This window comes from Macrobrachium nipponense, chromosome 46 (genome assembly GCF_015104395.2).
Source record: "Macrobrachium nipponense isolate FS-2020 chromosome 46, ASM1510439v2, whole genome shotgun sequence".
Taxonomy (NCBI): Eukaryota; Metazoa; Arthropoda; class Malacostraca; order Decapoda; family Palaemonidae; genus Macrobrachium; species Macrobrachium nipponense.
Window position 1 is genome coordinate 44,050,964 of NC_061106.1, and position 27,125 is coordinate 44,078,088.

Sequence of the window (27,125 nt, forward strand, 5' to 3'; positions counted from 1 at the left end):
AGAGGATGAGAGTATTTTCAAACTTTATCCTGTACTTGGCGACAGGTTTGGCCTTCATAGAATGAGTGTTTTAGGAAAACTCGCATATCTTAAAAAGAATTTAATGGCAGTTTTAATAAACATACAATCACTATATCACATGTAAAAAAGGTTCTAAAAACTTGTATAAATGTAAATTTACTATATTAATATACATAAAAAGTAAATGGTGTTACACTGCTTTTTTTTTATCAACATTAAAGGCATAAATGGTACTCTTTATCATAATGAATATCCGGATGTGAAAACATATGGAATGAAATGATGATGATATACAATATTCTCTTATGAGAAGAGCAGACTAGAAGTAGCAATCGTTTGTAAATATGAAATGAAGAAATGATGATGGAAATATAGATGAAATTTTGTTATTACTATAAAAAACATTACCACCCAAACTGAAGCGCAGCAAAACCATTAGCTCATCATTAGCTGGAAGATTAGAAAGGACTACAATAAATTCATTGATGGATGTAAAATTATTTAGCTGTTAACATGAATACTGGTTACAGCAATATTTCTTTATATCCAGGTGTTTTTTAGAAATATTACAAAAAGGCTGAAAGGGATATTTTTGTTTGTTTGTTTGTATGGTGTTATTACGTTGCATGGAACCAGTAGTTATCCAGCAACAGGACCAACGGCTTTACGTGACTTCTGAACCACGTCGAGAGTGAACTTCTATCACCAGAAATACACATCTCTCACACTTCAGTGGAATGCCCGAGAATCGAACTCACGGCCACCAAGGTGGCAGGCCAAGATCATACAGATCACGCCACTGCGGCACTCTAAAAGGGATTTGATGAATGCTATGTAAAATTTTACAAATTTATTAATTATTGCAGTAGAAAACCTGAATTTCTGTCAATTCTTAGACCAAATTAACAACAAAATTTGCATTACTCTTTAGGCAAGTAAATATTTTTTCTCACTGATGTGTAAAATCGCTCTTGATGGAAAAAAAAAGTTTATAATTAGTTTGTAGTTAATAAAGGGCATTTGCAAACACCACTCTCCTTGCATACGATACAAAATTTCATCTCTGACATTTCAGAAATTTATATGGCTGATCCATAACCTAAATTTTACATGGTAAACCTTGTCATATATTGACATTTTATAACAGTGGCAAGTACAGTATAATAAGTTTTTTTTTAACTAGAACAAAAAACCGAGAACTTTACTTTCAAACAAATTTGTATACTGTACTCACAACAAATCAGCTTTTTTCTGACATCTCAACTCCCACCCAAACATGAACCTACACCAGTCTAGGACCTTCAAAAATTCTGCGTACTTCCGAAGTCATGGATAATATACTGAACACAAAGTTAATAGTTTCATAACACCTTCTAAATTTAGTGTGTTGATAAATATTTTGCAGTAAATGTATAGGAAAATATTAATTCAAGGAAAAACCCAAATTACTTTGTATTATATACATATTACTGTGGTATGTAGTATGCCAAACATAGTCACTAAAAATGAAAAAAGTTGAACATATTGTGTTATATGAGTATATGAACATGAAAGACATGCACAGAATATCTGCCTATTTGGTGATACAAATATCACTTTGTAAAAAGATAATGAGATTTGTTTTCAAAAACAAATGTAAACATATGTAACTTTCAGGAAAAATGTAAAAAATCAATAAGTTATAGTTGTATGGTACAATGCCAATGCTGTACAAGGGAAAGTAAATTATTGGCATTAATATTTCAACAATTGTGCACAATTACAGTAGCACCAGAGTGTATAATGAATGCATATTACAGCCTTTTTCTTCTGTTGTCTTCCATAAAACCTTAAGTTTTCAATGCTCTGTACTGCACAGGTACCACAAACGAGGTAGAGGGTCTTAGATATAATGATTCAAAGTTAAACAATCAACACTGCAACAAGAATGTTAACTATTGGCCTCAATAGTCTATACTGCTGAAGCATCATACTGTTGAGACTTCTTAACAGGGGAGCACTTGACACACTGGGAGAGCAGCATCTTTACTCGAGGGAAATGAAAATGCTTATCATTACGAAAACCTTTCATGAGCTGCATTACTTTTGAGTTCCTCCTAAACCTCGAAAGAGTGACATTACTGAGGCCGCTGCTGACGAAACAATGCCACCTGCACCTGCTGCCATTCCACCTAAACCAGCAGCACCATGCCCAAACTGTCCAACATTAGCTTGTGAATATATGGCAGTAGAATTAAACGTTGAATAAGCTTGATGCGTTGGTACACTGGGAGGTTCAATTAATGGCAGATTTGGCACCTGAAAATACAGAGCTATATTTACTACACTATATTACAGCTATACTTACTACACCATATTACAGATTTATTTACTATACCATACTACATCTTTTAAATTGTTTGTTATACATACATGTATCTTAAATTACAGTCATTACAAGGGACCAATAAGAGGATGGGGGTTCACCTTTTAGGGTACAAATAATCCCTAAAATCTACAACAGTGACATATTTAATATAGTAAACTTTCAGAAAATAAAAATAATCACAAAAAGATATAAAATAAATTAATAAAATAATCTATGATGTGCACAATCTCTCAGTAGTATAACTCCTCTTAGTAGATAGTTATATGGCAATACTTTAGGAAATAAATTGTGATATAAAAAGGTGACCACAAACAGAAAACAGCACCCAAATATATTATTCACCTACTTTTTTTCTTTGTTTCCAATTTTTCATCTGAAATACAAATTACCCTCATTGCTTCTACAAAGCTCAGCTTCAATCCATTTTTTATATTACCTTCTGATACTTCTTTTAAATGAACACCATATTCTTTGGAAGCTTGAATTTCAAGTTAATGGTCCCTGTGGGCTTGTTCCTTATGAATAGCGTTCCTCTTTTGAATAAAATTAATAATAATAATATTACCAATTATCTCTTGTTCAGCAAGAGAATGTTCATAAAGATTCCAAAATACCCTTAAAATGCATTCATATATTTTCAACAAACACTCATAACTAACTTAAACTTGGTGGGAAAATATGGTATGTATTTAGATTTCATGTCAACATGTCGTGCATGAAAATGTGTCCAGTCAAAACGTTCCATGACAAAATGTCACACACCAGTATGTCGTCACTGTCTAAATGTCACTATGCCGTCGGTCATGATAACATCACAGACGATGAGTAATGGCATAATGGCTGAGCAAAAAGGGAAACAATGGGCAAGAAATAATAGGTTATTTTAGTCTTCTATAAATATATAAAAGAGGCGTTTTAGAGTTCATTTGGTCTGTGGTTCACTCAGTCAGTTTCAGTCTGTTCTGGGAAACTGTCAGTGTGTCTCAATCCAGATCTCCCGAGTACTGGAGAAATATTTAGATTTATGAATCACTACATTTATCTACTGCAATAATGAAAATAATTCATTCTGCAAAAACTGACTAAGAACAAAGTGAATATGCTACAGTCAATAACATAAGAACATTTTCCATTGACACTGGAAGTATGTAAATACTACATGAAATAATACATCCTAGGAAATTACTTAGCTATTCAGTTGTGCACTGTAAGTTAATGATTTCAATGTTCTGGTTACTGTATAGAGCAAAAATGTTTGTTGTTGTTGTTATCATTCTTAAAAAATATTTTCATCATCTGGACAAGTTATCACACAGCATGGGGTAATTTTGAATAATGTTAGCATTTTCAGAGGTTATATTGTAGTAGCTTGTGGAATGTTAGATTAACTGGGGCATGCATTTGAGAGCAGCAACTATTTATGAGGGTTCTTGGAACTCAAAACCCTCACGAATAAAAATGTACAACCATATTCAAGGGAGTTCTTGAAACTTCCCCACTTTGGAAAATAAATAGAAACAGCTGTGACCTCACTTCTGCTATACAGACCTTGTAAACAACGAAACAGATAAATTATATATCTTCAAATACTGTTTTCCATGTGAATATTCATCTTATGTTACCGCATCAGGTTTTTCATGTTAGATTTATTGAGTTCTCTCCAGTCCTTTCTATTTTGCGCACTTTCTACCTAATTTCCATTTGATTCCGTTTTCTTGCCTTTTTGCAAAATATTATTTATTATTATTATTTAGGAACATTCAACTTACAGACATTCAGAAATGCAAACAAACAGGATCACAAATTAAAATTTTGCTCAGAGTACTCCCCTTTGCCAAACTCAAGTTCAAATTTGATTTGCGAGCCTATTCTATACATACAGTAAAGAATGTACAGTGTACTGTGTTTTAGGATGGAAAAATGTACAGTTCAATATTGATTTTATATCATACTGTACTTAAATAGGCATGAGGAGTACAATAACCAACTTACTAACAATCCAATGAACAAAATAGCTGTCCAGAATGTAACTCGTTTGTTAATTAGGGTGGTGTCTATATGCTGAAAAATAACAATGCAGCAATAAGTTTTGTTATAAATTCTTAAACATAAGAGTGCAAAACTAAAGAAAATATGTAAAATGCTGTTCTCAATACAGAAAAATTAGGCACTATGCATACAGCACTTAAGCAACACATGCAACCAAAAACATTTCATGTTTGGTAAACCTAATATCCAGAATAAAGCGCCTTATTTCCTCATTATTCTAGTTTTGATACAAAATAATCTTGACAGCATGAAAAATGTTAAAAAAAGAAAAGAACAATGAAGAGCATTTATTAAACGAAGGAACGTGACAAGTTCGTTGAAGACTTTCATGGCAAGGGAATGTTTGGTCAGTGTAATCGCCACTTGATATCTGGCTGGTCATCAAAACCCCATCAATCATACCGCGCCCATATTTGCACTCTCATATGTCCCAAGGCACACCAATTGCCTGCACGCATGCAATGGATCCACCCGAAGAAAACTACCACTCTCTCCTTTGTCCATGTGTCTATAGATCAACAAGAATTTCATCCCCTTTTATTACACAGCAATCCCACTTCAGTCACTCACGATGTTTACAACCATTTCACATTTTCCCAGCAAACCAGTTCAAGTGTATTTTCATTCTTTCAGGTATCATTAAAAATAACTCAACCTGTAATATTTGCCCTCATTTTCTCCTGTGAATTTTGTTAGTGTTTGCCTAATTCTGATATTTTCCAATGTTTTTCTTGCCCTCCTTTGTTAATTCTGATTTCTGCATATTTTTGCTGGTTTAATGCTCAGTAAAAAATCATTTGACAAATTTGGAAGCAAGCAATACACACAATGAATACTTGCAAACTTAAATCATGATTACAAAACTCAAGGGAACAACAAGGAAAATATATTTTCACTATTTGTTGTTCGAGCTTAGCATGCAGGGTCAGATTAAGCCATGGACTTTGGAAGAAAAAAAACTTTGCATTCATACAAGAATCTTGGAAAGAAGGCACACTCCTACCAAGTTATAAGGAAATCCCTCAAAAAGTTTCTGAGCTACAGCTGTGTAAGTACCAAAAGACCTTTGATGGCCCATGGATATGTGTCCCCTTGACCCTTCGGGCCAGTGGACCTATAAGTGAAAACAAATAAGAAAACATAATAAACAAAAATATTTGAGATTGCAATAAAATTAACTGCAAAAATAATGGCAATAAAATGAACAAGGAAAATAACTTTTGAATATCAATTTGTAGTCTCACCACATCTCGGTAAACTCTAATACAAGTTCTGCTCACAACAGTAATTTCCACAGCCTTTTTCTCTTTAAAAACACAAAGCACATTCCCTAAAGATAAGAAGGAAGATGAGAAGTAGTCTTTAAGCTAGCTTAATAAAAAAAAAATCCCCTTGTAGTACTATCACCCACTGATCTTGTAAGATTTAAATTTTTATAACAAAATCAATCCATCACAAAAGCTCAACTGAATTACAGCATGCTTACCGTTTCCCACTCAGCTGATAGGGTATCTGTATCTTCTTCCTCAGATTCTGACCCATCTGCATTTTCCTCCTCCATTCCTTCCTCCATGCTTTCAACAAGTGACTCATTTACCTCAAAGCTTCCCTGTCTGTGAGAGGCAATAATAAAAACATCTTCAAACAGAGTAACAGACCTGACAGTACACCACATAACAACACCTTATAGGGAGCTCAGCATGAAGTATATAGCCTTTTCATTTTAAGATAATCACTTGAGGCTAAAAACCAAATATCCTTTAAATGAAGGTATGTGCACTAATGAGTGAAATATTGCAATACTCTATATTATAAAAAAACATGAATCATGCTGTGTGAAAAATGTTTTGGAAAATGTGTAACTATCTTTGTTAACTATCTTTGTTCTTGTGAGAACATTCTTCACATGCAACTAAAATAATATGACAAAACAGTATCATAATGACTTACCTCCCTAAATCTGCAACTTGAGCATCCAATAAAGCCAAAAGATTTGGAGTAGTATGTGTAGGTCTAAGGTGCTGAACAGGGACGTTCTGAGAAAAGCACAGATATATGACATTTGTGTTGAGACGCGCAACCCTTCGTGCAAACTGCTGCTCATTAAGCTCAAGCCTACTGAATTCACTGGAAAAAACAAAAGAGGAAAATATTAAACACAACTGAAAGAGTGAGATAACAGTCATCAGCTTTTATACGTGCATCATCTGATGACTTTAAATATGAAAACACAATTTGCACTCACCAAAAACTACTGCATTATGTGCCTTTACAAAACAGAAAATGAAGTACGAGAATTTCTTGCATATACCGTATTTTAGTATAAACCTCAGTTCAACTATGATCATACTGGGTCCTGGAAGTATTACTTCATTGTTGAAAAGATGCTTCAAAGAATCAAAGAAATAGTCAATGAGGTACTAAGTTTTATCAAATATTCCAGTAACCGTTCATTTTTTAATTAAAGAAAAAAAACTGGAACATCAAACATGATAAATTACTCAAGGGTTTTGTGCTATTGAATTAAAAGTTCATACCTATAATTCAACCTCTTTGGTAAAGGAACATCTAAGTAAAATGCCAAAGTTTCGACGAGTTGACTCAGGTACGTAAGCCCCGCGCACACATTATATCCACCAGACCGCTCTGCATCAGTGCCATCTTCTTCCCCTCCATTATTGACTACTAAGAGAAAGATGAATGCTTTCATTAATAAATGGAAAGGAACACAGTTATCTTCTATTGTTTAATTAATATCTCCATTAATTTTCATAAAATCATTTAGAAGAAGCTCCTCCTTAATTTATTTATTTTATCATTGGATGAGGATGTTTTGTAATGTACTACCAGCAAGAAAAGTAATGATACACTTTCCATTAGTTTTTGCTCATCGAATTTCAATTTTTTTCAACAAAAAACACATAATCTCTGTAAATTTACTCTATAATATGAAAATACACTGCAAATTATATTATATATATTAAATTTGCCAAACAAACATGTTCAGATACCTAAAAACACTATGCATGTCTGAAGTAATAGGAATTCCTCAGATGGATTCGTTGATAGAGAACTGTATCGTCACTATTCTTGTCGATAGTACCTGTACTATCCCGATATTTTCAAAAACAAGCAGGGGTGCAAGAGTTTAACCTCGACAATCTTACTTAATTTAGCAAAATAAAATATAACAAACTCACATAACAAATTAAATGCTGAGTAGTCTCCTGAACCAGGCAAAAGAGGATGAACAATTCTATACTGAGTTTCATGAGAAGTGTCAGTATAAACCCATCTTCCACGAACATAGGTTGTTTGTGAAGCCTCTGCAATCGCTGACACAGTGTCCAGATGTTGAGGATCAGCATCAATACTGCAAGGAATTATATTCATGTATTACTAATTCAGTTCTTGTTATCACAGAGATCAAATGCTTTCCATTTTAATAATTGCATACTTATGTCCTACATATAGTATTTCTACTGGCAAGGAAACTGTTGTACTGGCTCTACTGTTATCAAATAAACATATGTCCTGGAGTAAAATAAGAGGCAATATTATTTTAAGAAGCACAAAATAAAAGCATGTTTACCTTCTGGCTGGTTTAACTTCAGTAATTGGGAAGATATAACGTGTTAGCTGCCTGATGTTTCCTCGTACAACTCCTTTAAGCTGGGCATTACAAATGGCTAACTGGTTTTGTTTGTCTTTAACCTGCAACAGTCCAATAAGAAATAACCATCAAACCAAACTTTAAAAATAACTCACTCCAGCCTTTAGACAAAATTAGTGTAAGCTGTTACTAATACAACTGCAACACTTGCCCTCACAAGAAAATAGAAGCTATTTTGTTATAACACAACACAGTTTTTCATACAAACACAGTAATCATCAGAGTATGACATGTGTAGATGACACTGAAGATAGGTGGACTTAGTGTTTACCCTCTCACCTCTTTGCCTAAACACAATATACAAAATGTTGGAAACAAAACTGATACAAAAGTAACACAAAATGACCAACACCAACGTACTTAAGTAAAATACCACTTTGCAAAAAGTAAGATCTGTGACATTCGCTCAGCACAAATAATCATTTAGTAGTTACTAGTAAACTATAAATACTGTGAATTATAAAGCAATGTATACTTAAAAAATTACATGTATTAAAAATCCTTAAATTTGCTTCTCACTTATTGAAGATTGATAGAGTAAAATTAAAAAAAAAGGGTGAATCTTACTAAAGAAAAAAAGGAGGCATTGAAAATTCAGAAAATTTATGATATATTAGGTTGGCATGAGGTATTACATTACGTTCCATCTAGTGCCAATGTTTCAAGAGCTGGTCATGTGCATGAAGTTGTGGGGATCACTGAGAGTCATGATGTAGGTAACATATGATTGATGGACTAATTATGAACCAATTCTAGTATTACCTTGAAGGAATTTTAGTACATTAACTTAAAAAATTCTATTTCATTTGATTTCTTTTAATTATCTACTACAGTGGTACCTCGTTTGGCGAACGTTTCTTATGTCCGACTTTCCGTTTTTCAAACTAAATTTTTGAGAAAATTTTGTATCGTTTGTCGAACAAATGCTCATACTTCGAACTGACTGATTACCTAGTTTATACTTGTATTTGAAAGCCTACTGGATCTTACAAATTAAACAGTATTAATTTTTTTTTTTATTTACAATATATATAGTTTAATGATAACAATATTCGACAAAATATATAAAAGTACAAAGCATTTAATATAAAATAGAGCTTTCAATATAATATTTAGCATAAAAGATGTATAAAATCGTACATAACCGCGGTGATGTCATGCCCAGCTGACTTGAGACTGAACGAGGGAGCGTTGATGTTGTGGAGAGAAGAAGAGAGAGTTTACATATTACTCTATGTATGTAAAAGCAATAACAATTCACATAAAAAAGGAAATATCCCAATGAATTTAACGTAATGATAAAATATGAAAACAAATAAATGCAATACAGAGAAAAAAAAGTTGTAATTGAGCCAGTGTTCGGTGCGCCAATTGAGACGGTCTAGTTAATCAATATTAACAAAATAGTAAATGAAAGAACAAAGCTTTTCACAATAGAATTTAGCACAAATGATTAACAAAATCATTCATCACTGCGGTGATACATAGCTAACCTGAGGTAGAGGGAGGGAGCTTTTATATTTTTGAGGAATAATGAATTAATGATTTTAAGCTATCGTGTGTCGTGGTATTGTAGAGGAGAGAAGAGAGAGTAAAATATTTACTATAATATATACGCAAAAGCAGTACCAATTCACATAAAAAATAAAATGTTATTTCACAATAAATTTAACATAATGATAAAATATGAAAACAATCAAATGCAATACAGAAAAAAAGTCTTAATTGAGCCAGTGTGCAGTGCACCAAGTGAGACGGCCTAGTTGAACAACATTAACAAAATAGTAAATGAAAGAACAAAGATTTTCACAATAAAATTTAGCACAAATGATTAACAGAATCATTCGCCACTGCGGTGATACACAGCTAACCTGAGGTAGAAGGAGGGAGCATTTATATTTTTGAGGAATAATGAAATAATGATTTCAAGTTATTGTGCGTCGTGGTATTGTAGAGGAGAGAAGAGACGCTAAACTCTTTACTATATAATATGTACGTAAAAGCATTACCCATTCACATAAAATAAAATTATTTCACAATAAATTTAACATAATGATAAAACATGAAAACAAATGCATACAGTAAAAAGAAAAAAAAAAGGGTTGCTCGAGTTATGTTCGGTGCGCTGAGAGAGAGAGAGAGAGAGAGAACAGCTCTGCTTCCCACTGACTTAGCTGATCTGGGATGATTATTCACCCATTTCTTTCACTTTCACTCGATTTTCCCAAATCACTTTTATTTTTGTTACGGTAAAATACCAATCTACTGACAAATGCTTGTTACGATATTTTACTACTGTAAAAGTAACTCAGCTCTGTGATTAACAAACTGGCGCCGCTTTCAGCTTCTACATGGCTTCAATTGTTTGTTGAAACGGCTTCCTTGTGAAAAGTTATTCTATCTCTCTTTCCTTATCTTGCATTCTTGACTTATTACTTATTTGTTTGCAAAATCCTGCCCACAGTATGGTTATGTATTGTGGCATAATTAATCTCTTTCGTGCACTTAAGATCCAAGTGTAAACATGCCGATTACTCTCTCTCTCTCTCTCTCTCTCTCACACACACACACACACATTCGGACACACACTATCGATTCCTTTGATTGTCTTTGTACCTAATATGTGAATAAAATTGATTTTATCAACCTTTGCATACTACAATCAATTGGTTTGCTCAAAGGGTTCCCGTCTCTCCTCCCTCCATCCCCCAGCCAGCCGGCGCCATTTTACCAAACAGTTTGTAAATTGTACATAGAAAAAATAAATTTTAGACAATTTTACTTCATATAACTTAATTTTGTTACTTTACACTCTAAATTTAAAAGGGGGACTTTTTGGGTTGGCTGGAACGAATTATCCTGATTCCCTTTATTTCTCATGGGGATATTTGTTCCATATTTCGAACAAATCGTACTTCAAACAGCCTTCTGGAACAGATTAAGTTCAAAGTATGAGGTACTACTGTATTAGTATGACACTCTACTCTTGTCAGATTGCTGTGCATTTTCCCAGAATATCAATCAAAAATAGTTGGTGGATCCCATAATGAATAACATGTCAAAAAATTGCCAAACAGTTGCGATATACAGTATGATGACTGGTAGTCTTGGTATAAAATGAAAACAGTTGTGATATACAGTATGATGACTGGTAGTCTTGATATAAAAATCAAACCAGTAAAAAAACTGTATGAAAAAATATGAATAAAACAAATTACATGACCCTTTGCCAACATAGAGACAAAGTAACATACCTTGCAGTCAAACTGCTCTAGAATCTTCCTCATTTTCTCTAGCCTATGCTGAAATACTGGTAACTTCCCACGGATCTCTTCATTCTTATTGGATACCTCAGTAGACTTTGTTTTAACTGAAAATAAAGTAAATTTTACCTTGTAGCCTATCTATTATTTCACGAAATCAGTGCATGTTACATAGCATTACAACCAAATCAACAACTAAAGACTATGAAACAGAGTAATAAGTTGACTACTATAGAGAATCATACTAAAAATTAGCACCGTCAATCTCTCATTTAAATATCAATCTCACATGAATTTTATATACGTCGTACAATCTTGAAAAAAAAAAAAAAAGACCCCCTTTCTTTCCTTATCTATGCTAACCGTCTTGTGAAAAACCTTTCTGTTATCTATCTGACATTCTGAAGCAGCACCCTTTCATATATGTCTTATGCGTGCTTTGTTTTTCCTTTAACTGTATTAAACAGCAAGATCATGAATTTATTTTCATTATAATCAATGAAAACTTAGAATTCCTAACCATTTACGTCTTAAATCTACTTCTAACTAATTACAGCCACTTCTATTAGCAGCAATCAAGCCCATTAATAACATTCTTCACTAGTACTAAAGGAAATCTTTCTACTGTTAACCAACAACGTCGTAATAATTTACTGTCTACCTTTTACTGGTTGCTATCCCTTGTCTACTTGATTTTAATCATATAAGCACGGGTGATATCAGGAATAATGAATTATTCCTTGCAAGACATGACAACCGACTCGCTTACCTGCGGAAATATTTTCTTTGGTACTATTTACAACCAGCTTCAACAACTCAACTCGACTGCGAACTTCGGCTATCCTCTCTCTCTGTAAATTACAAACAATTAAACAAACTAAAAATAGACTGTAAACATAAATTTTTACAAATGTATTATAATCTTGATTATCTCACTTGTTTCACTTGATTGGTTTTAATAAAAAGCCCTCCACAGGGATGACTCCTCTGGATGCCATTGTAAGTTTTCTAAATAAGTAAACAAGTTGCTTCTTAAATTTTATAATTGTCTTTTAGTGTTTTTCCATCAGTATTTGATAAAAAGTACAGTGCAATTGGAGAAAAGCTTCCTTGCATCTTGTATAACTGTCAATACACAGAACATTAATCTGTCTGTTTTGGAAACTAAGTAACTCAACGCTTTCCAGAAATACCAGTCTTATTCTGAGATATACAACCACTTGACTCCTGAGATGATACAAGTTGGTCAACCCCAGTGACACAATGAAGTGAAGGCTTTGCTCCTTTTGTGAGACTTGCCAGCTATAAAACAGTACCCAGCACTAGAGAGAAATGTAAATGATATGGATTAGAGGGCTGGATGCAACCAGACAAATGTGGGTGAAGAATAAACTGCAGATTAAACAACGAAGTAAGCGGTTTGTGGCTCGTGCAGACATACGCTGCATGAACTGCGCGTTTAGGCTTAGTCATCTGCTATTTTAGCATGGTTCTCCCAATCGTTTTTTTCCCATTTGATTTTCCTCAACAATCGTGGAAGTCTTCTTATTATAAAGTGGGAAAACGCTGTAGTCACGACGCTGACAATTCAAAAAAGCACAATTCTTCGATTACAGTAATGGAAAATTAAGTATAAACACAAGGGCTACAGCTGGTCGAGTTTAGACTCTGCACTGAAACCTTAGCAAGTGAGAAACTAATTCAGGTCATTTCGTAATTTGAAATCAACAGTTCCAATGACTGATGAAAAGAAGATTCCATCAAGCTGATTACTTCATGTTACTCGGGATGTTACGCCGAAGGGGGTCTAAGGGGAGACAGTAGGATAAAAAGTATTTCGATTAGGACTCATCCTTACGTCACATAACACCCGGTGAGTCTAAGGTGACTCATAAATACAATGAAGTCATTCGTGTCGAACAGAACTGACGCTATCATCAAACATTGCGTCACCTATTGCCATATGGGGGTGCGTCTTTTTTATGAAGATATTTTGCAGGAGAGAAAGAGAGAATTTTTGGACATTTCTGAGAGAGAATTCTGGAAATGTTTGCATGGCAATAACCACGAGCACTCCTTCCTTGAGAGAGAGAGAGAGAGAGAGAGAGAGAGAGAGAGAGAGAGAGAGAGAGAGAGAGTCGCCGCCGCAACGTAGGAACAGCGTTATTTCCAAGTCAGTTTTAACGACGGGGGATTCCCAGTCACGTGTCTCTTTTGCATAGCAGACATTCCTATCACTAGGAATGAATTGCTAGCTGATAGTTGTGCTTCGCAATATATTATTTAATAATAACAAACCATATCATTATTAACATTATTAAGAGTAAACTCGTGTGTAATCTCTCAAACTAAAGACAAAACAAGATTACCACTCCTACGCAAGAGTAAACTCTGGCGTAGTACTCTCTCAAAACAAAAACAAAAATGACCAGCAATGCGTTCCCTACTTCAACAAAAGCACAATCACGCATGCGCACACACAAAAAAAGGCGCGTAACTTACGAGCAACAGGGGCCTCGTTCTGAGTTCGTGCAGACGATTGACTTCGTCCTCCTGATCCAGCAACTCGCTCCGATGTCTTATGTACCGCAGTTTCTTGTCGGCGTACCTAGTGAAGAAGAGGAAGAAGAAGATATATAGATTCATAATGCGAACAGTCAGCTCAAAAACTGGAGAGAGAGAGAGAGAAGAAAAGAGACAGGTCACGATAAGAAAAGTCAGCTCAAAAACGGAAGAAGAGAAATAGATCATAATGCGAAGTCAGCTCAAAAACAGAAGTAAAAGAGGAAGAAGAATAATAATATAAATAGATCATAACGTGGACAGTCAGATAAATTTGACAGTTAGCTTAAAAGCACGAGAGAAAGAAGTGAAATAGATCATAGATAAAAAACAGAGGGAGGGATATAGATCATTATGTGACCAGTCAGCTTAAAAGTAGAAGAAAATGAAGAGAAATAAATCATAATATGAACACAGCTCAAATACAGAAGACGAAGACGATGACGAAAAAGACGAAGAAGTAGGGTTCTTCTTCCGAATAATAATAATAATTATTAATAAGAAGAAAGATTCACAAAAACTTCTGCAAATTAAATGCAGCTGAAGCAATAATAATAATAATAATAATAGCGGAATTTTAGGAAGGCGTGGGAAAAATCCTAAGTGCGCTGATATCCACAAACTGTTTCCGGGGACAACTGCAAGGGTCCCGCCCCTTCCAGGAAATGCGGAATGCTACCTTGCATGGCAGTAATACCAAATTCCCCTGGAGAGAGAGAGAGAGAGAGAGAGAGAGAGAGAGAGAGAGAGAGAGAGAGATCCGATAAAATGGCAGGGCGTAAATCTCACAAAAATGTGTGTGAGTGAGTGAGTGAGTGAGTGAGAGAGAGAGAGTGTTTCAATAAAATGGCAAGAAGTAAATCTCACAAAATAATGAGATAGAGAGAGAGAGAGAGAGAATTTCAATAAATCGGTAAAATGGCTAAACGTAAATCTCACAAAATAATGAGAGAGAGAGAGAGAGTTTCAATAAAATGGCAAGAAGTAAATCTCACAAAATAATGATAGAGAGAGAGAGAGAGAGGAGAGAGAGAGAGAGAGAGAGAGAGAGAGAGAGAGAGAGAGAATTTCAATATATCAGTAAAATGGCTAAACGTAAATCTCACAAAATAATGAGAGAGAGAGAGAGAGAGAGAGAGAGTTTCAATAAAATGGCAAGAAGTAAATCTCACAAAATAATGATAGAGAGAGAGAGAGAGAGAGAGAGAGAGAGAGAGAATTTCAATCTCAAATAAACAGTAAAATGGCTAAACGTAAATCTCACAAAATAATGAGAGAGAGAGAGAGAGAGAGAGAGAGAGAGAGAGAGAGAGAGAGAGAGTCTCAATAAAATGGCAAGAATTAAAAACCTGACAAAATTGACAGCAATCTTGTTATATAAGAATAAAACAAAGTCAAAATGAATTATTTTCTCCACGGGTGGTTGTTTGCGCATGCGTGGTGCATGAGCGACGTAAAACATGCAAAGACTGAGCAAACAACAAAGGTTTCGTTAAAAATACCAAAACAGAAGTGATAGGTCAAATCTTCGAATGAAATCTGAAAGTCAAGACACCGTAACATTATGTATAGCATTTTACAGCGCTTACCACAAAACTGCGATATGGAATACAGTATTATCGGATGTAACGGTCACCGAAAGAATATAAATGAAGCCAATGAGAAATCCAATGAGGAAATAGTCGCACGTAAGGCTAGTACGTTATCCATTTCACATTACAACATTTCCTTCCGATAAAAATAAAAAAAAAACACAAAAATGACAGTTCTCGATGTCATGCGATCAGAGGTACATACGAGAAGTTAACACTAAAATATTCATAGAGAGTAAATAGATCAAAATAAGCGTGTATTTCATCCAATCATGCCTATACACAGTCAGTCACACCCGCATAAATAGCGTGAGGGAACAGACCCATTTCCCGGGTGAGGAAGGACATCCAACTAAAAAAAAAAAATATATATATAAAATGATAGCTACACAAACAAGGTTTCAATGGAGTCGGACGACGGAGACTTAAAAACAGGATATTTTCGGTAAATGTATGACGCAATCACGACGGGGCTATCATCGGCGAGATTGAACGCATGCGCAGAAAGGAGATTCTGTGACGTCGTAATAAGTAAATCACAAGCTAATAAACGGAAGAAATGGATAAAAGATGGCATAAACGGAAAAACTAGATAAAAAATAGAATAAACGGAAGAAGTAGATAAAAGATGGAATAAACGGAAGAACTAGAAAATAGAATAAGCTGAAGAACTAGATAAAAAATAGAATAAACGGAAGAGCTAGATAAAAGATGGAATAAACGGAAGAACTAGATAAAAAAATTTAATAAACGGAAGAACTAAATAAAAAAATAGAATAAACGGAAGAACTAGATAAAAAATATAATTAACGGAAGACCTACATAAAAAATAGAATAAACTGAAGAACTAGATAAAAGATGGAATAAACTGGAGAAGTATAAAAATAGAATAAACGGAACTAGATAAAAAAATATAATAAAACGGAAGAACTAAATAAAAAATAGACTAAACGGAAGAACTAGATAAAAATATATTAATTAACGTAATGCTTCCGTCAATTATTTATTTATTTTTATCATTCTTTATCTCCTATGTTAATAGGAAAAGATATAATTTGCCTTTCCTTCACACGTCTGAAAATACAACAAGAATTCCACAGGGAATACATTGATAGTGAACACTGAATTAAACCCACACAACGAACACCAAGATTCATGAGAATACATTTCAAGATAAAATGAAAAGAAACAGTTTGAAAGGCTCAATAAAACGAAGGAGTGACGAAGAGACATTCCATAAGATCGTCCAGTCAGTAAACTCAGTTGTAGCTACTCTTAGGCCGACCAAAAAATATTAGGCCTAGCAACCATACAGCTCCTTCAGGAGCGGAGATATCCCACAACGGACGGACAGAGAGAGAGAGAGAGAGAGAGAGAGAGAGAGAGAGAGAGAGAGAGAGAGAGAGATACTAGTTATGATTCCCCCCTCAGATGGAAAGCAACGCTCATACATAAAGAAGAGGTCATGGGATACCATGACACAAAAATAATGCTAAAAAAATAAAAAGAGAAAGTCTTACATTATAAACTTAAATGGGAAAACTTGTTCAGACACTTGTGTGCACGCGCGCAAGCACAACAGATGCATACACACAGACACACACACATATGTATATTTATATATATATATATATATAGATAATATATGATATATATCTATATATATTATATTATATATTATATATATATATATATATATATATATATATAATATCATATATATATATATATATATAATCTACATACAGATCGTCTGGGTGATTCATATAATGTACCCACCAAATAATAATTTAAAATAGACATTACCGTGCTGTACCCATAACACCAGAAAACTGCATAGTAACTTTTCAGTTAAATTATAACACTTTTTAAATACCAGTAAAAGAAACCCGTCCATATACATAAAAAAAAAAACAATAACACCTGACTTAATATTCTTTAAGGTTATCACATCATGACATCGCCCACTATGACATCACAGTGGGCGTGGCCAGAAACGATGGACGGTGACTTGCTATTGGCTGGACGTCGAAGGACCTAGAAATCGGCGTCTACGTTGCCACTGCCTACGACGTATTATCGATGACGTTTTAAATCCATGTCGTAATCGTGGTTATAGTTACACATTAATCAAGGCTACAGTGTATGGTTTCACGGGATTACAAAACAAATTAACGTGAAAAATAGATCGAGAAATGACGTTAGAAAAAGTGAACATGTAAGACGAGGAAGTAAAATCCTGGCAGAGACTCAACACAACAGGTACGAGGAACATCCCTCCTCCTCCTCCTCTCAGAGCCAGGCTGTCAGAATGCCGCAGAGACTCAAAGCGGTCGTTTCTCAATCCAGTGCGGGGGAAGTTCATCCTCTTCTGTCGCTCCTCGAATCGTTTCCCGACAGGAAAAGGGGATTGCAACATCACACGACAGTTTGTAAACAGGGACTCCCGTATATAATGCCAGACGGCAGCCACGAAGATCATCTCCACGAGTGACTTGCGGGTGACGGGTGTCAGTTTATACTTGTAGAAAATAACAAAACATAAAGCTCGCTCTCTATCAGGGGAACGTGAAGCTCAGTGTGAACGTAAACTATAGGCTCCGAAGGAACGAAACAAAATGGCATTTCTGCGTAACGTGATACGGGGCATTCTGACGTTCGTTGCCATGGTGAAGGTACCCTTCCCAGCCGTCTTGGCTGCGCCCAACATCAAACTGGACACAACGAGAATTTACCTGCCGCACGAGTTGGACGACCTGCTGCAGGCTGCTGCCCAAGAGAGCTGCAGGAGGGACCCCAACTGCAACCCCAACACCTTCTTGGGAACGCACCAGGCCAGGTGCTCCCTAGGGGCAGGGGCGGACGACATGCTCAGCTCGATGGTCGACATCAGGACGGGTTCCGTCAGGCAATGCAATCCTTTCACGGGCGAAGTCCCATGGCCTGCTACGGGAGAATGCGTGACCCTGCTCACGCAAGGGCCTTGTCCTCCAGGATTGTGGGTCAAGCTGACGGTGCCTGATCGTAAGTTACGGAAATGTTTCTGTACTTAAATACTATGACAATAACTACGTTGGATATAGGTTACGGCAGGAATACGGAAGTGAGGTCTTAACTTGCAACATTCCGAGAATTCACTACAAAATTAGTTCCCTAAAATAGCACGATGCAATGTGAGCGTTTGTGACTATAACATTGCTCACTCCATTATCTTCCAAGACGAGTTAGATCCTGGATGCAAGACCTTGTTTTTTCGAAGGACTCTCCATCTGCCTCGAACCAAATTAAGAGTAATTAATGTTTTTTTTTTTTTTACACTACCGTTACAATACCAAGAATAATATCATTCGTTTTAATCTACCTCTGTTCGTATTCCCTTACGTCCCAGCGGTTGGCCTCTGACCTAAAAATTTATAATCCAACTCCAAAAAGACACTTTAAGGATCCAATTCGTAAGCGAAGTAAAAAGCTGAAGAGACAGACAGCATCAACTCTCCGAGTCATTTTATTGCAGTTCGCGACTTACGATTTCTACTTGCGAAGCGACGAAACCATGACATCAATACGAACATCAATTCCTCATGTATTAACGAGTCATATTACAAATAAACCTCCTCGATCTATAGTAATAGGGTTGTAAACAATGGCGGTAAACAATGCGTGAACAAACAAACATCCCTAGGAAATCGTGTGTGGCCTTGAGGCCAATTTTACGATTACTGCTTACTCTGTCTTCGGCTCCTGCGCCTCAGAACAGTCCAATCCTTTTGTCTCGAATCCCAGAATATCCGACGAGGTCTCGGTAGCCATAATGAAAAGGCGCCTCCAGTCACGCCAGTTGATTAGTTGCTGTTGCAATTGATTAACATCTCAAAATCGTCTTGTAAAAAATACAAGACCACACAAGATAGGATGGAATTTAAACATATCCTAAACCATTTACCAATCTATAGGTCCCATGAAGGAAAAGTTACTGGTTTGAAAGAGTATAGTTAGAGAGAGAGAGAGAGAGAGAGAGAGAGAGAGAGAGAGAGAGAGAGAGAGAAACCAATTACTAGCCCAGACACCTAACAACAGAAGAGAGAGAGAGAGAGAGAGAGAGAGAGAGAGAGAGAGAGAGAGAGAGAGAGAGAGAGACCGAACCTATAAAAAAAAAATTAGTTCACATCCTGCGTCGAGATGATTCCCTTCGCATTTCACGTTTCATGAATTAATTTAGACTTAAAAGCCACAGAGAAATGTCATTATTCTGATAAATACTAATCAAAAGATAACCAATACAACCTTCAGAACAGTAACATAAAGTGAACTAATACGTCGAAGGTCGCACTCTATGTGTATGTGTGTGTGCACATAACTCAACTTATCATCATCGACAACCGGGTATATATTTACTTCTTACTTCTTGCAGTGAAGCCAGTATGCGAGAGACGACCTTGTGGGGAATCGCAAGCACTGACGGGGAGGAGATGCACGAACAAGCAAGACGCATCCAACTGCCCACCAGGAATGACTCTCGTCAACAACGAGTTCGGCCAAGGAGAATGTGACTGCGCCCCTGGCATGGCCTACCACACCCTCACGGAGAGATGCTACAAGCCCTACTCCCAGGGGCCCTGCCCCCCGGGTCAAGTCATCAAGGTAAGGGGGGGAGGGTCTACATTTCTTCACAACATTTTCATTTTCACGGAAAAAGTTCTGACGTTAATTTGACTTTGGTTCTATTTGGATTTTAATAATACGAAAATGAGTGATCAGCATTCTTGGATTTCTAATATAGATTTAAGAACAAAAATCGTTCTTCATTTGTCATTTCTCGATACTGTTCTCATTTTCCCTCTTGGCCTCAATCCCTTGTCTTTGGATTTTAATAATACGAAAATAAGTGATCAGTATTCCTGGATTTTTTAATATAGATTCAAGAACGAAAATCGTCTGTCTGTCTCTCTCATTTTCCCTCTGCCTGAATCCAAAAAATAAATTTTTTGAGCGAGATTTTATCACATCCCAATTCTGCAATTAACAATGTTTGCAGTTTTATGTTGTGTAAAAAGTACATAGTATACCAGTGATTCAAGAGTGTTTATATATGTTACTTACACAGGAATGAAATTTACTGCTTTCACGGGAATGCCTTCGATCCCTTTATTAATAACAAATAATAATAATGATGAACATAAATCAAAGAACGAGATGATAGCAGGAGCTATCATAAGCTAAGAACAGAATTGCATAAATTGTTTATGAGTGAAAATGTTTATAACAGAACAAATAATAGAAATACAAATTTAACTAAAGGGTCTTTTCATAGTAGTAGTAGTAGTAGTAGTAGTAATAATTACAATCACATTAACATGATTAAAAAAGGACAAAAGGCCCATTAAACAAAATCGATGAAATAACACCTCTTTTGATAACCCGTACAGGTCACAGACAGCCAAACAATTGGGAATGCCCAGTGTTTCCCGAACTTGTGCCCCGAAGAAAACATGGTCATGATCGACGACAACTGCCAGGTACAAGACTTCAACTCTGAAAACCAAGGCACCTGCTACGTACTCGACACCGAGGGTCCCTGTGCCTCTGGCATTTTGACCGTCGACGAGGTCCTTCTCGAACCTCTCTGCCTCTTGCAAACGGAACCCCACAGCATCTTTAATCTCCCGAACATCAGAGGATGCCCGAGGGGTTCCATACGCGACAGCCAGGGACGCTGCCGACAAGACTTCTCCAAGATTTTTGGAAGACCTCCACCCATAGTCACCAGCAGGCCAGGAACCGTGAATGGGGCCATATGCCCCAAGGGGCAGCTCTTTCTCGGGGGATTTTGCTATAACTTTCCATCCCGCAGAGGGAATCAATCTAGACCAACACCTTCATCTCCAGAACCTTGAGGAGACACAAACTTTCCAAGAACCCAAAGATGTAAGTTTTAGGGAGTGGTGCCTTGGTGGGACCTACAACGCTGTTTATATAAATAAAGATTTAAGAATAACTCACGTGTTCCAGCCTTCTAGACTAGCAATAAAACGAAACTAAAAAATATATGACTCATATCTATTGACGTACATCACGGTCAAAGATCAGTCTATGGATTTTAAACTGTTCCAACACTGACAGTATGCAGCACAACCCAGAAATTGGTGCCAATGGAAGAGCCAATGGTTTTGGGTAGATACATAAAGTACTTAAAGGAGTGTTTAGTCAATGGCTGTGAAGCCCTCTGTGGTTAGAAAAGCCCCTGAATGGCAGATGAGCCACTTATCTAAGGCAAATGTTCATCATGTGTGCCATGTCTGTGGGATTGCAGGGGAAATACTAATCTCACTGCGTGTGGTGTGGAACTCAACAAATGGCAGTTCAAGCTCGACCACCTCTGGCCCGAAGACCAGAACTGATAGTGAAAAACAAGAGAAGAATTTTCACAAGGAATATTAAGGCAGTACCAGCAGAACAATATATTATGCTTCACTGGTATAAGGCAAATGTGATATGAACTTATAAACAACGATGAAAACATTAATGGAATATCAATATCCCTTCTGTACCACAAAACGTCCCAAGGATATGTGTAGTTCACAGGGAATATTAAGGCAGTACCACTATTATTATTACTATATATACCATGATAATACATTTTTCATAGACTAAGTTGCTTTCCAAATTACATATGGAATGAATAATCTACTAAAACATCAAAATATGTAAATTAATAAATATAGCTGACCCACATAATAGATTTTATCATGACAGGCAAGCATAAAAAGTCTCTACAGTCTAAGGGTATCTATAAGATATCCCATTATTCCTGGCATAGGCGTAAATATTAATATGCTTGCAAATTATGTGCAATCCTTGCCTTTCTGGTTTCTCATAACTTAAACAATAGTACTTAGACTGTGCTATTCTTCAAATACCAGACTATAGGCTGCAGTGCTTTTGAAATATCTTCACCTATTTTATTATTTGGTTCAAGGACTCATCTTTTCGGAATTCTTCTCCTACCCTATGCTATGCAAGATTTTGCAAGTACTACTATTACCTATAAAACAGAAAGCAATAAAGGTTATTTGAAATCCAAGGTCTACATAGGTTATTACCATAACTGACCTTGTGCAAATGTGTTGCAAATTATCATCTTCAACATTACAGTTTTTTGTCCCTGTTTCTCACATTTTTAACCTTGAGTTAATGTTTTTTTCTAATCAGGCATGTTAGAGCATTGGCCTAACCTGACCTAACATTCAGGTGCCATAATTAGCCACAGTGATGCCATATCCTGGACTATCAACTTCAAGAGGATAAATAAATATAAAATAGACTGCCCTTGTGAATGAATATTGACCACTTCAAGAAGCATTCCAAAATCACACAAACTCACTAAATCATTTCATTCCATATAGGCTGGGTATAATCTAGGAGATTTCTCAATTGTCAATAACTTTTAGCTTTAGACCAGCGCACAGACTAACCTCCGAAAAGTTTTAAAAAGTTTGTTGGGTCACTGGTCTTAGTAAAAGCTTCCTTGCATAGGCTATTAAGCAGTTAACAAGAATCATGGGCTAGCTTTTTCAACCAAACATAGGTAGACTTACAATACAATTAATATTGGGCAAATATATTTCCTCATTGAACACAAGACGTAAATATTTACATTTCTACTTATTGAATGAACCAAATAAAAACTTCTTTCAGTTTTCTTCTTCTGCTTATATTGTAATTGAGCATATCTCACCATTGCTGTTGATGCAAACCCATCATTATTGTGTTTCGCCTATCCCTACATTTAATAAGTTTAACAATTAGTGTGGAAAACTATAGGAAGTTCCTTTGGGGGGGGGGGGGGGGGGGGGGGGGGAACAGCTATAACAGCGCTAGTGAGATACAGTAGTTCAACACAAAGAAAGCAGTTGAAAAATTACTTGGTTAATGTGTGTAACAATTAAAAATGGCATGGAACAAATCCATGATAATCAAATCAGGAAAATGATGTCCAGTATAGGTAAATTACAGGGGCATACCCGGAATTTACCTACCCTAACTTAACCTTGAGTGCTACACAAATAAAGAGGATGGAGATATAATTTGCCTTCCTGGTAACCACTTACCTTTGGCTATGAAGTGTGACAGTGTTAATTAAAGAATGATGGGAACAACCAACTGGACTAGCAGATCCAGTTTACACCAAGTGTGAGGCCACACTCTGAAAAAGTACTTTAACACGTCCTGACACTGGAGATGGGCATCAGTCACGAGTTGTTGGTGGTGAGAGCAAGAGCTCGAAACCTCTACTCTCCTTTTGAAGTAACTATTTTCTCCAAAGTTAGAAATTAAGGTCATATTTTAAGATTAAACAGAGGTTAATGAAAGTCTGCCTCTACGCAGTGCACACATACCTCCAGGACGCTTTCGATATTTTTACTTAAAACTATAAATATTTTGAAGACGGACGCCATCTTGATGTTTGCGGAGTCACTTGTGTCAATAAACTTCCCATTCCATGTGCTAAATCCGCACACCACTTGTACCCATAGACGCTGGGGCACTTTCTTCACAAAAATCGTAAATAATGACTTCCAACCACGACTTACCCAAGGAAACTACGATTTTTTGGTAGAAGAAGAAGAAGCATGCACTAGATAATTATTTAAATAAATAGTTAAATGGCAGCATAAGGTCCTGAATTGCATGAATTTTTTTACGTATTCATGATTATTAATTTGAAAATATTCGTTGTTGAAAAAGTAACTAGCTTCCTGACAAAATATCAACAGTTTTGCTGTGAACAGTACCTACGGCGTTCTTTGCGCTCTTCTATTGTTTATCAGTGTTGCCAATTGGTATGTGTTTACCCTCCAAACTGGGTATTTGTAGTATATATACATATTAGAGCAATTTTATCATTATTGCATTACTATGACAACTAGAATACATGGAAACAGTTTGTAAATGCATCGGCGTGTGTGTGAAGCTCCACTAGATTGGCAACGATGAGTCATTTTGTAGTCTGCTCGTATCTACTTTAGAAATATCTGTAATTTTTCAGGGTTAATTTGGTTGCAAAAAAGGGATAATAGACATGAATTAAATAAACATTTTAAAGTAACAAAGTAAAGTTAAACTAAATAATGAGTAAAGTAAACAATTAAGGGAATAAAGCTTTGCAACTCAGAAACCGTGTACACGTGTGCTGCCCGCAACTGTGTTTGTGGAGTGAGCACTTAGGAACCAGGAACCGCAACGTAGTTCAAGTGCAATTTGGAGGGAATTAAGACCAAAACATGTATAATACAATCAAATAAGCACTGGAGTTTCAGTTGTGATGGCAGTAAGGATAAAAACCACCAATTACAAGGTAAAAATGAATTTCAGTTCACACCATGACCCTGGGAATAAGAAGTTTCATACTTTCACTAATATAGGCGACAAAATGTTGTTTGATTGTGCTGATTAAAACTGCAATCTTGAGAAAGATCAATAAAAGTTAAATACGTTAACATTGTTCAAATGAGTGCTGGGAAGGCTGGGAAAGATGTTGGATCCACTGCACTTACGAACGGCATCTCAGGCAGTTGCCGCCATATTGGATTTCAAAACTGCCTTGAAAACATATTTACGAAGACCTCACATAGTTATTTTAGTTCGTATGGCACTTTCATACATCACATTATGTTGACGAAACTTCAATCTTTTGAATGGTATGTTTAAAGATGTAATTATATTCTTGTTTCACTAATTAAATATTGAGTGAATAAGGCTGATCCACGCAATGATGATGGATCCACTGTGGTGTTCCCCCCTACAGAATAATCTAAAATAACCTACCCTATAGTGAGTTTACTTTTCTAAGATCACTGTGGTGTAGCTTCTACAGATATCATACGTTGCCAATTTTCATGTTATGGTAATCATATTAGCTTCATGGAGTCTATTGAAATAGTTTTTATTTCTTGAAATGTGATTCTTTGTTTGCATCAGATATTTTGAATATATCTTATTTCGTATATTCTTCGTTAAAACCTGTTTCATTAATGAAAATGAAGATATGGCATATTTTTTCCCCAGCGATGCCAGATCTGAGTTCAGGGGACCTATGGTTTTTAAGAGGATTTAAAAGGTCATGGTCAATATCATTAAAGGATACTCACACTCGATCACCCACTGTGAAAAGTATGGACAGCCCAGCCCAAGTGACTCCCATAAATGTCTTCACCCACCACCTGAAGCCAAGGAAATAGTCTATAATTTCCTGAAATACTTCATTTTATAAAAACATCTTGAAGGTCCTGTAACTGATGTTCGAAGGCTATCCAGAGAACATCTGAAGCAACAAAAGTGTTAGAAATGACTATTCGTAGACTTAAGAAGCAAGAGAGGCGGGAAATACGTATAGTGGAATCTCCAGTGTTTCAAAAAAGAAAAGAGAAAGTGAGTCCTGTGACTGACTTGGATGATTTTGATAAAAATGTTATGCAGAGAAGAAATGAGTGGTTGTCTTTTCCATGTGCATCATAGATCGATTGACTTATGAATTTATGTTTCAAGTCCAAACACCGGAGTCAACAGTCCACTCAGCACATCTATAATTATAGAAAGAGAAAGAAGGAATAGCTAAGTAGAATCGGGAATGAAAAAAAAAAAAAAAAAAGTTAACAAGGAAGAAGCAAACCCTTTCCCTCGACTCCCAAGATCTGAAGCGAATCCTCCTAAGAGGGATTATATCTGCGGGAAGCATTTAAGGGGACTTACATACCTGTAGATCTGACAACTCTGCCTTTTCTACCTGACCCCACCCTAGCGATCTTAGAAAAGTAAACGCACTACTATAGGGTGTAACGTCCTAACTGCATGATAAACATAACGAGCCTTGCAAATAGGCCGGAGTAGGGTAAAACTGAAGGATATTACCGCACCCTTGTTTGCGCAGTCATTGATCAGAATATACTGCTTTTTGCTTATGTTTTCCCTTACGTTTGTAAATTTTAAGTGAGTTTACGATATTTAATCTTTTGTTTGTTTATGATTTTACGTTTATTCCCAAGGGGCTGGTACAATAATGACGGGCATAATTTGCCGTATACTGATAGTTACTGAAGCAAATGGGCGTGGTAACTGGGTAGTCTTCAGTCTCACCTAACCTAACCTAACCTATACAAGGAGAATGACACACACCCCACGGGGTCTACTCACCTCAATCAACCTAACCTGGGTTATGCAGCAGGCTAGAAATGGCTACACTAGGTATGGAAAAATACCAAAAGCGAATTACAACGCATCTGTCAAATACCTTTCTGGCAGCTTCATTCGGGAGTGGTAAAAGTCCCCATTGCGCACACACTCCCTGCAGTAGAAGGCTTTGCTCTTCTGATTGCAGAGAGGACACCTTTCGTTCTCCGTCAGGACGCAGTCCCTCATGGTGTAATTCTCATTTTTGGTGTGCACTTTGAATAACGGAGAACCCACGTCTTCTGAAGCCGAGACAGACATCGAATTCCCCCTCGATATTCTGTTAGAAGAAGGTTGGACGAGGTCTCTAATTCTCTCGACAACAACCTGGAATAAATATTGACAATGTTTACGGACACCTACGTAACTGA

General features: G+C 36.2%; 2 protein-coding genes across 4 annotated transcripts; one reads left to right on the forward strand and one right to left on the reverse strand.

Moving 5' to 3' along the window:
- Nucleotides 1-87: 87 nt before the first annotated feature.
- LOC135214995 (beclin 1-associated autophagy-related key regulator-like) lies at nt 88-27,125 on the reverse strand. 3 transcript variants are annotated; one of them, XM_064249523.1, is made up of 11 exons: nt 26,816-27,125; nt 13,877-13,982; nt 12,144-12,225; nt 11,366-11,481; nt 8,031-8,152; nt 7,639-7,811; nt 6,976-7,120; nt 6,389-6,565; nt 5,925-6,051; nt 5,442-5,552; nt 88-2,319 (listed from the first exon to the last, which is right to left on the reverse strand). In XM_064249523.1, exons 1-11 carry the CDS (start codon nt 27,013-27,015, stop codon nt 2,101-2,103), a joined length of 1,578 nt encoding a protein of 525 aa, XP_064105593.1. In that variant the 5' UTR covers nt 27,016-27,125; the 3' UTR covers nt 88-2,100. The 3 variants fall into 3 exon arrangements, with proteins under 3 accessions (XP_064105593.1, XP_064105592.1, XP_064105594.1); XM_064249522.1 differs by having other exon boundaries at nt 6,976-7,123; nt 26,816-27,122; XM_064249524.1 differs by lacking the exon at nt 5,442-5,552 and having other exon boundaries at nt 6,976-7,123; nt 26,816-27,120.
- On the forward strand, nt 17,754-21,523 carry LOC135214994 (uncharacterized). The gene is made up of 3 exons (XM_064249521.1): nt 17,754-18,552; nt 19,940-20,169; nt 20,955-21,523. Exons 1-3 carry the CDS (start codon nt 18,147-18,149, stop codon nt 21,420-21,422), a joined length of 1,104 nt encoding a protein of 367 aa, XP_064105591.1. The 5' UTR covers nt 17,754-18,146; the 3' UTR covers nt 21,423-21,523.

Excerpts from the sequence above, each read along its gene's own strand:
- LOC135214995 (XM_064249522.1), bottom strand. The coding sequence starts at position 27,015 with ATGTCTGTCTCGGCTTCAGAAGACGTGGGTTCTCCGTTATTCAAAGTG. Across the intron at positions 12,226-13,876 it reads GAACGAGGCCCCTGTTGCTC|AGAGAGAGGATAGCCGAAGT; the intron begins GTAAGTTACGCG and ends TGTAATTTACAG. Across the intron at positions 6,566-6,975 it reads CCAAAGAGGTTGAATTATAG|TGAATTCAGTAGGCTTGAGC; the intron begins GTATGAACTTTT and ends TGTTTTTTCCAG.
- LOC135214994 (XM_064249521.1), top strand. The coding sequence starts at position 18,147 with ATGGCATTTCTGCGTAACGTGATACGGGGCATTCTGACGTTCGTTGCC. Across the intron at positions 18,553-19,939 it reads CAAGCTGACGGTGCCTGATC|TGAAGCCAGTATGCGAGAGA; the intron begins GTAAGTTACGGA and ends TACTTCTTGCAG. Across the intron at positions 20,170-20,954 it reads CCCCGGGTCAAGTCATCAAG|GTCACAGACAGCCAAACAAT; the intron begins GTAAGGGGGGGA and ends TAACCCGTACAG.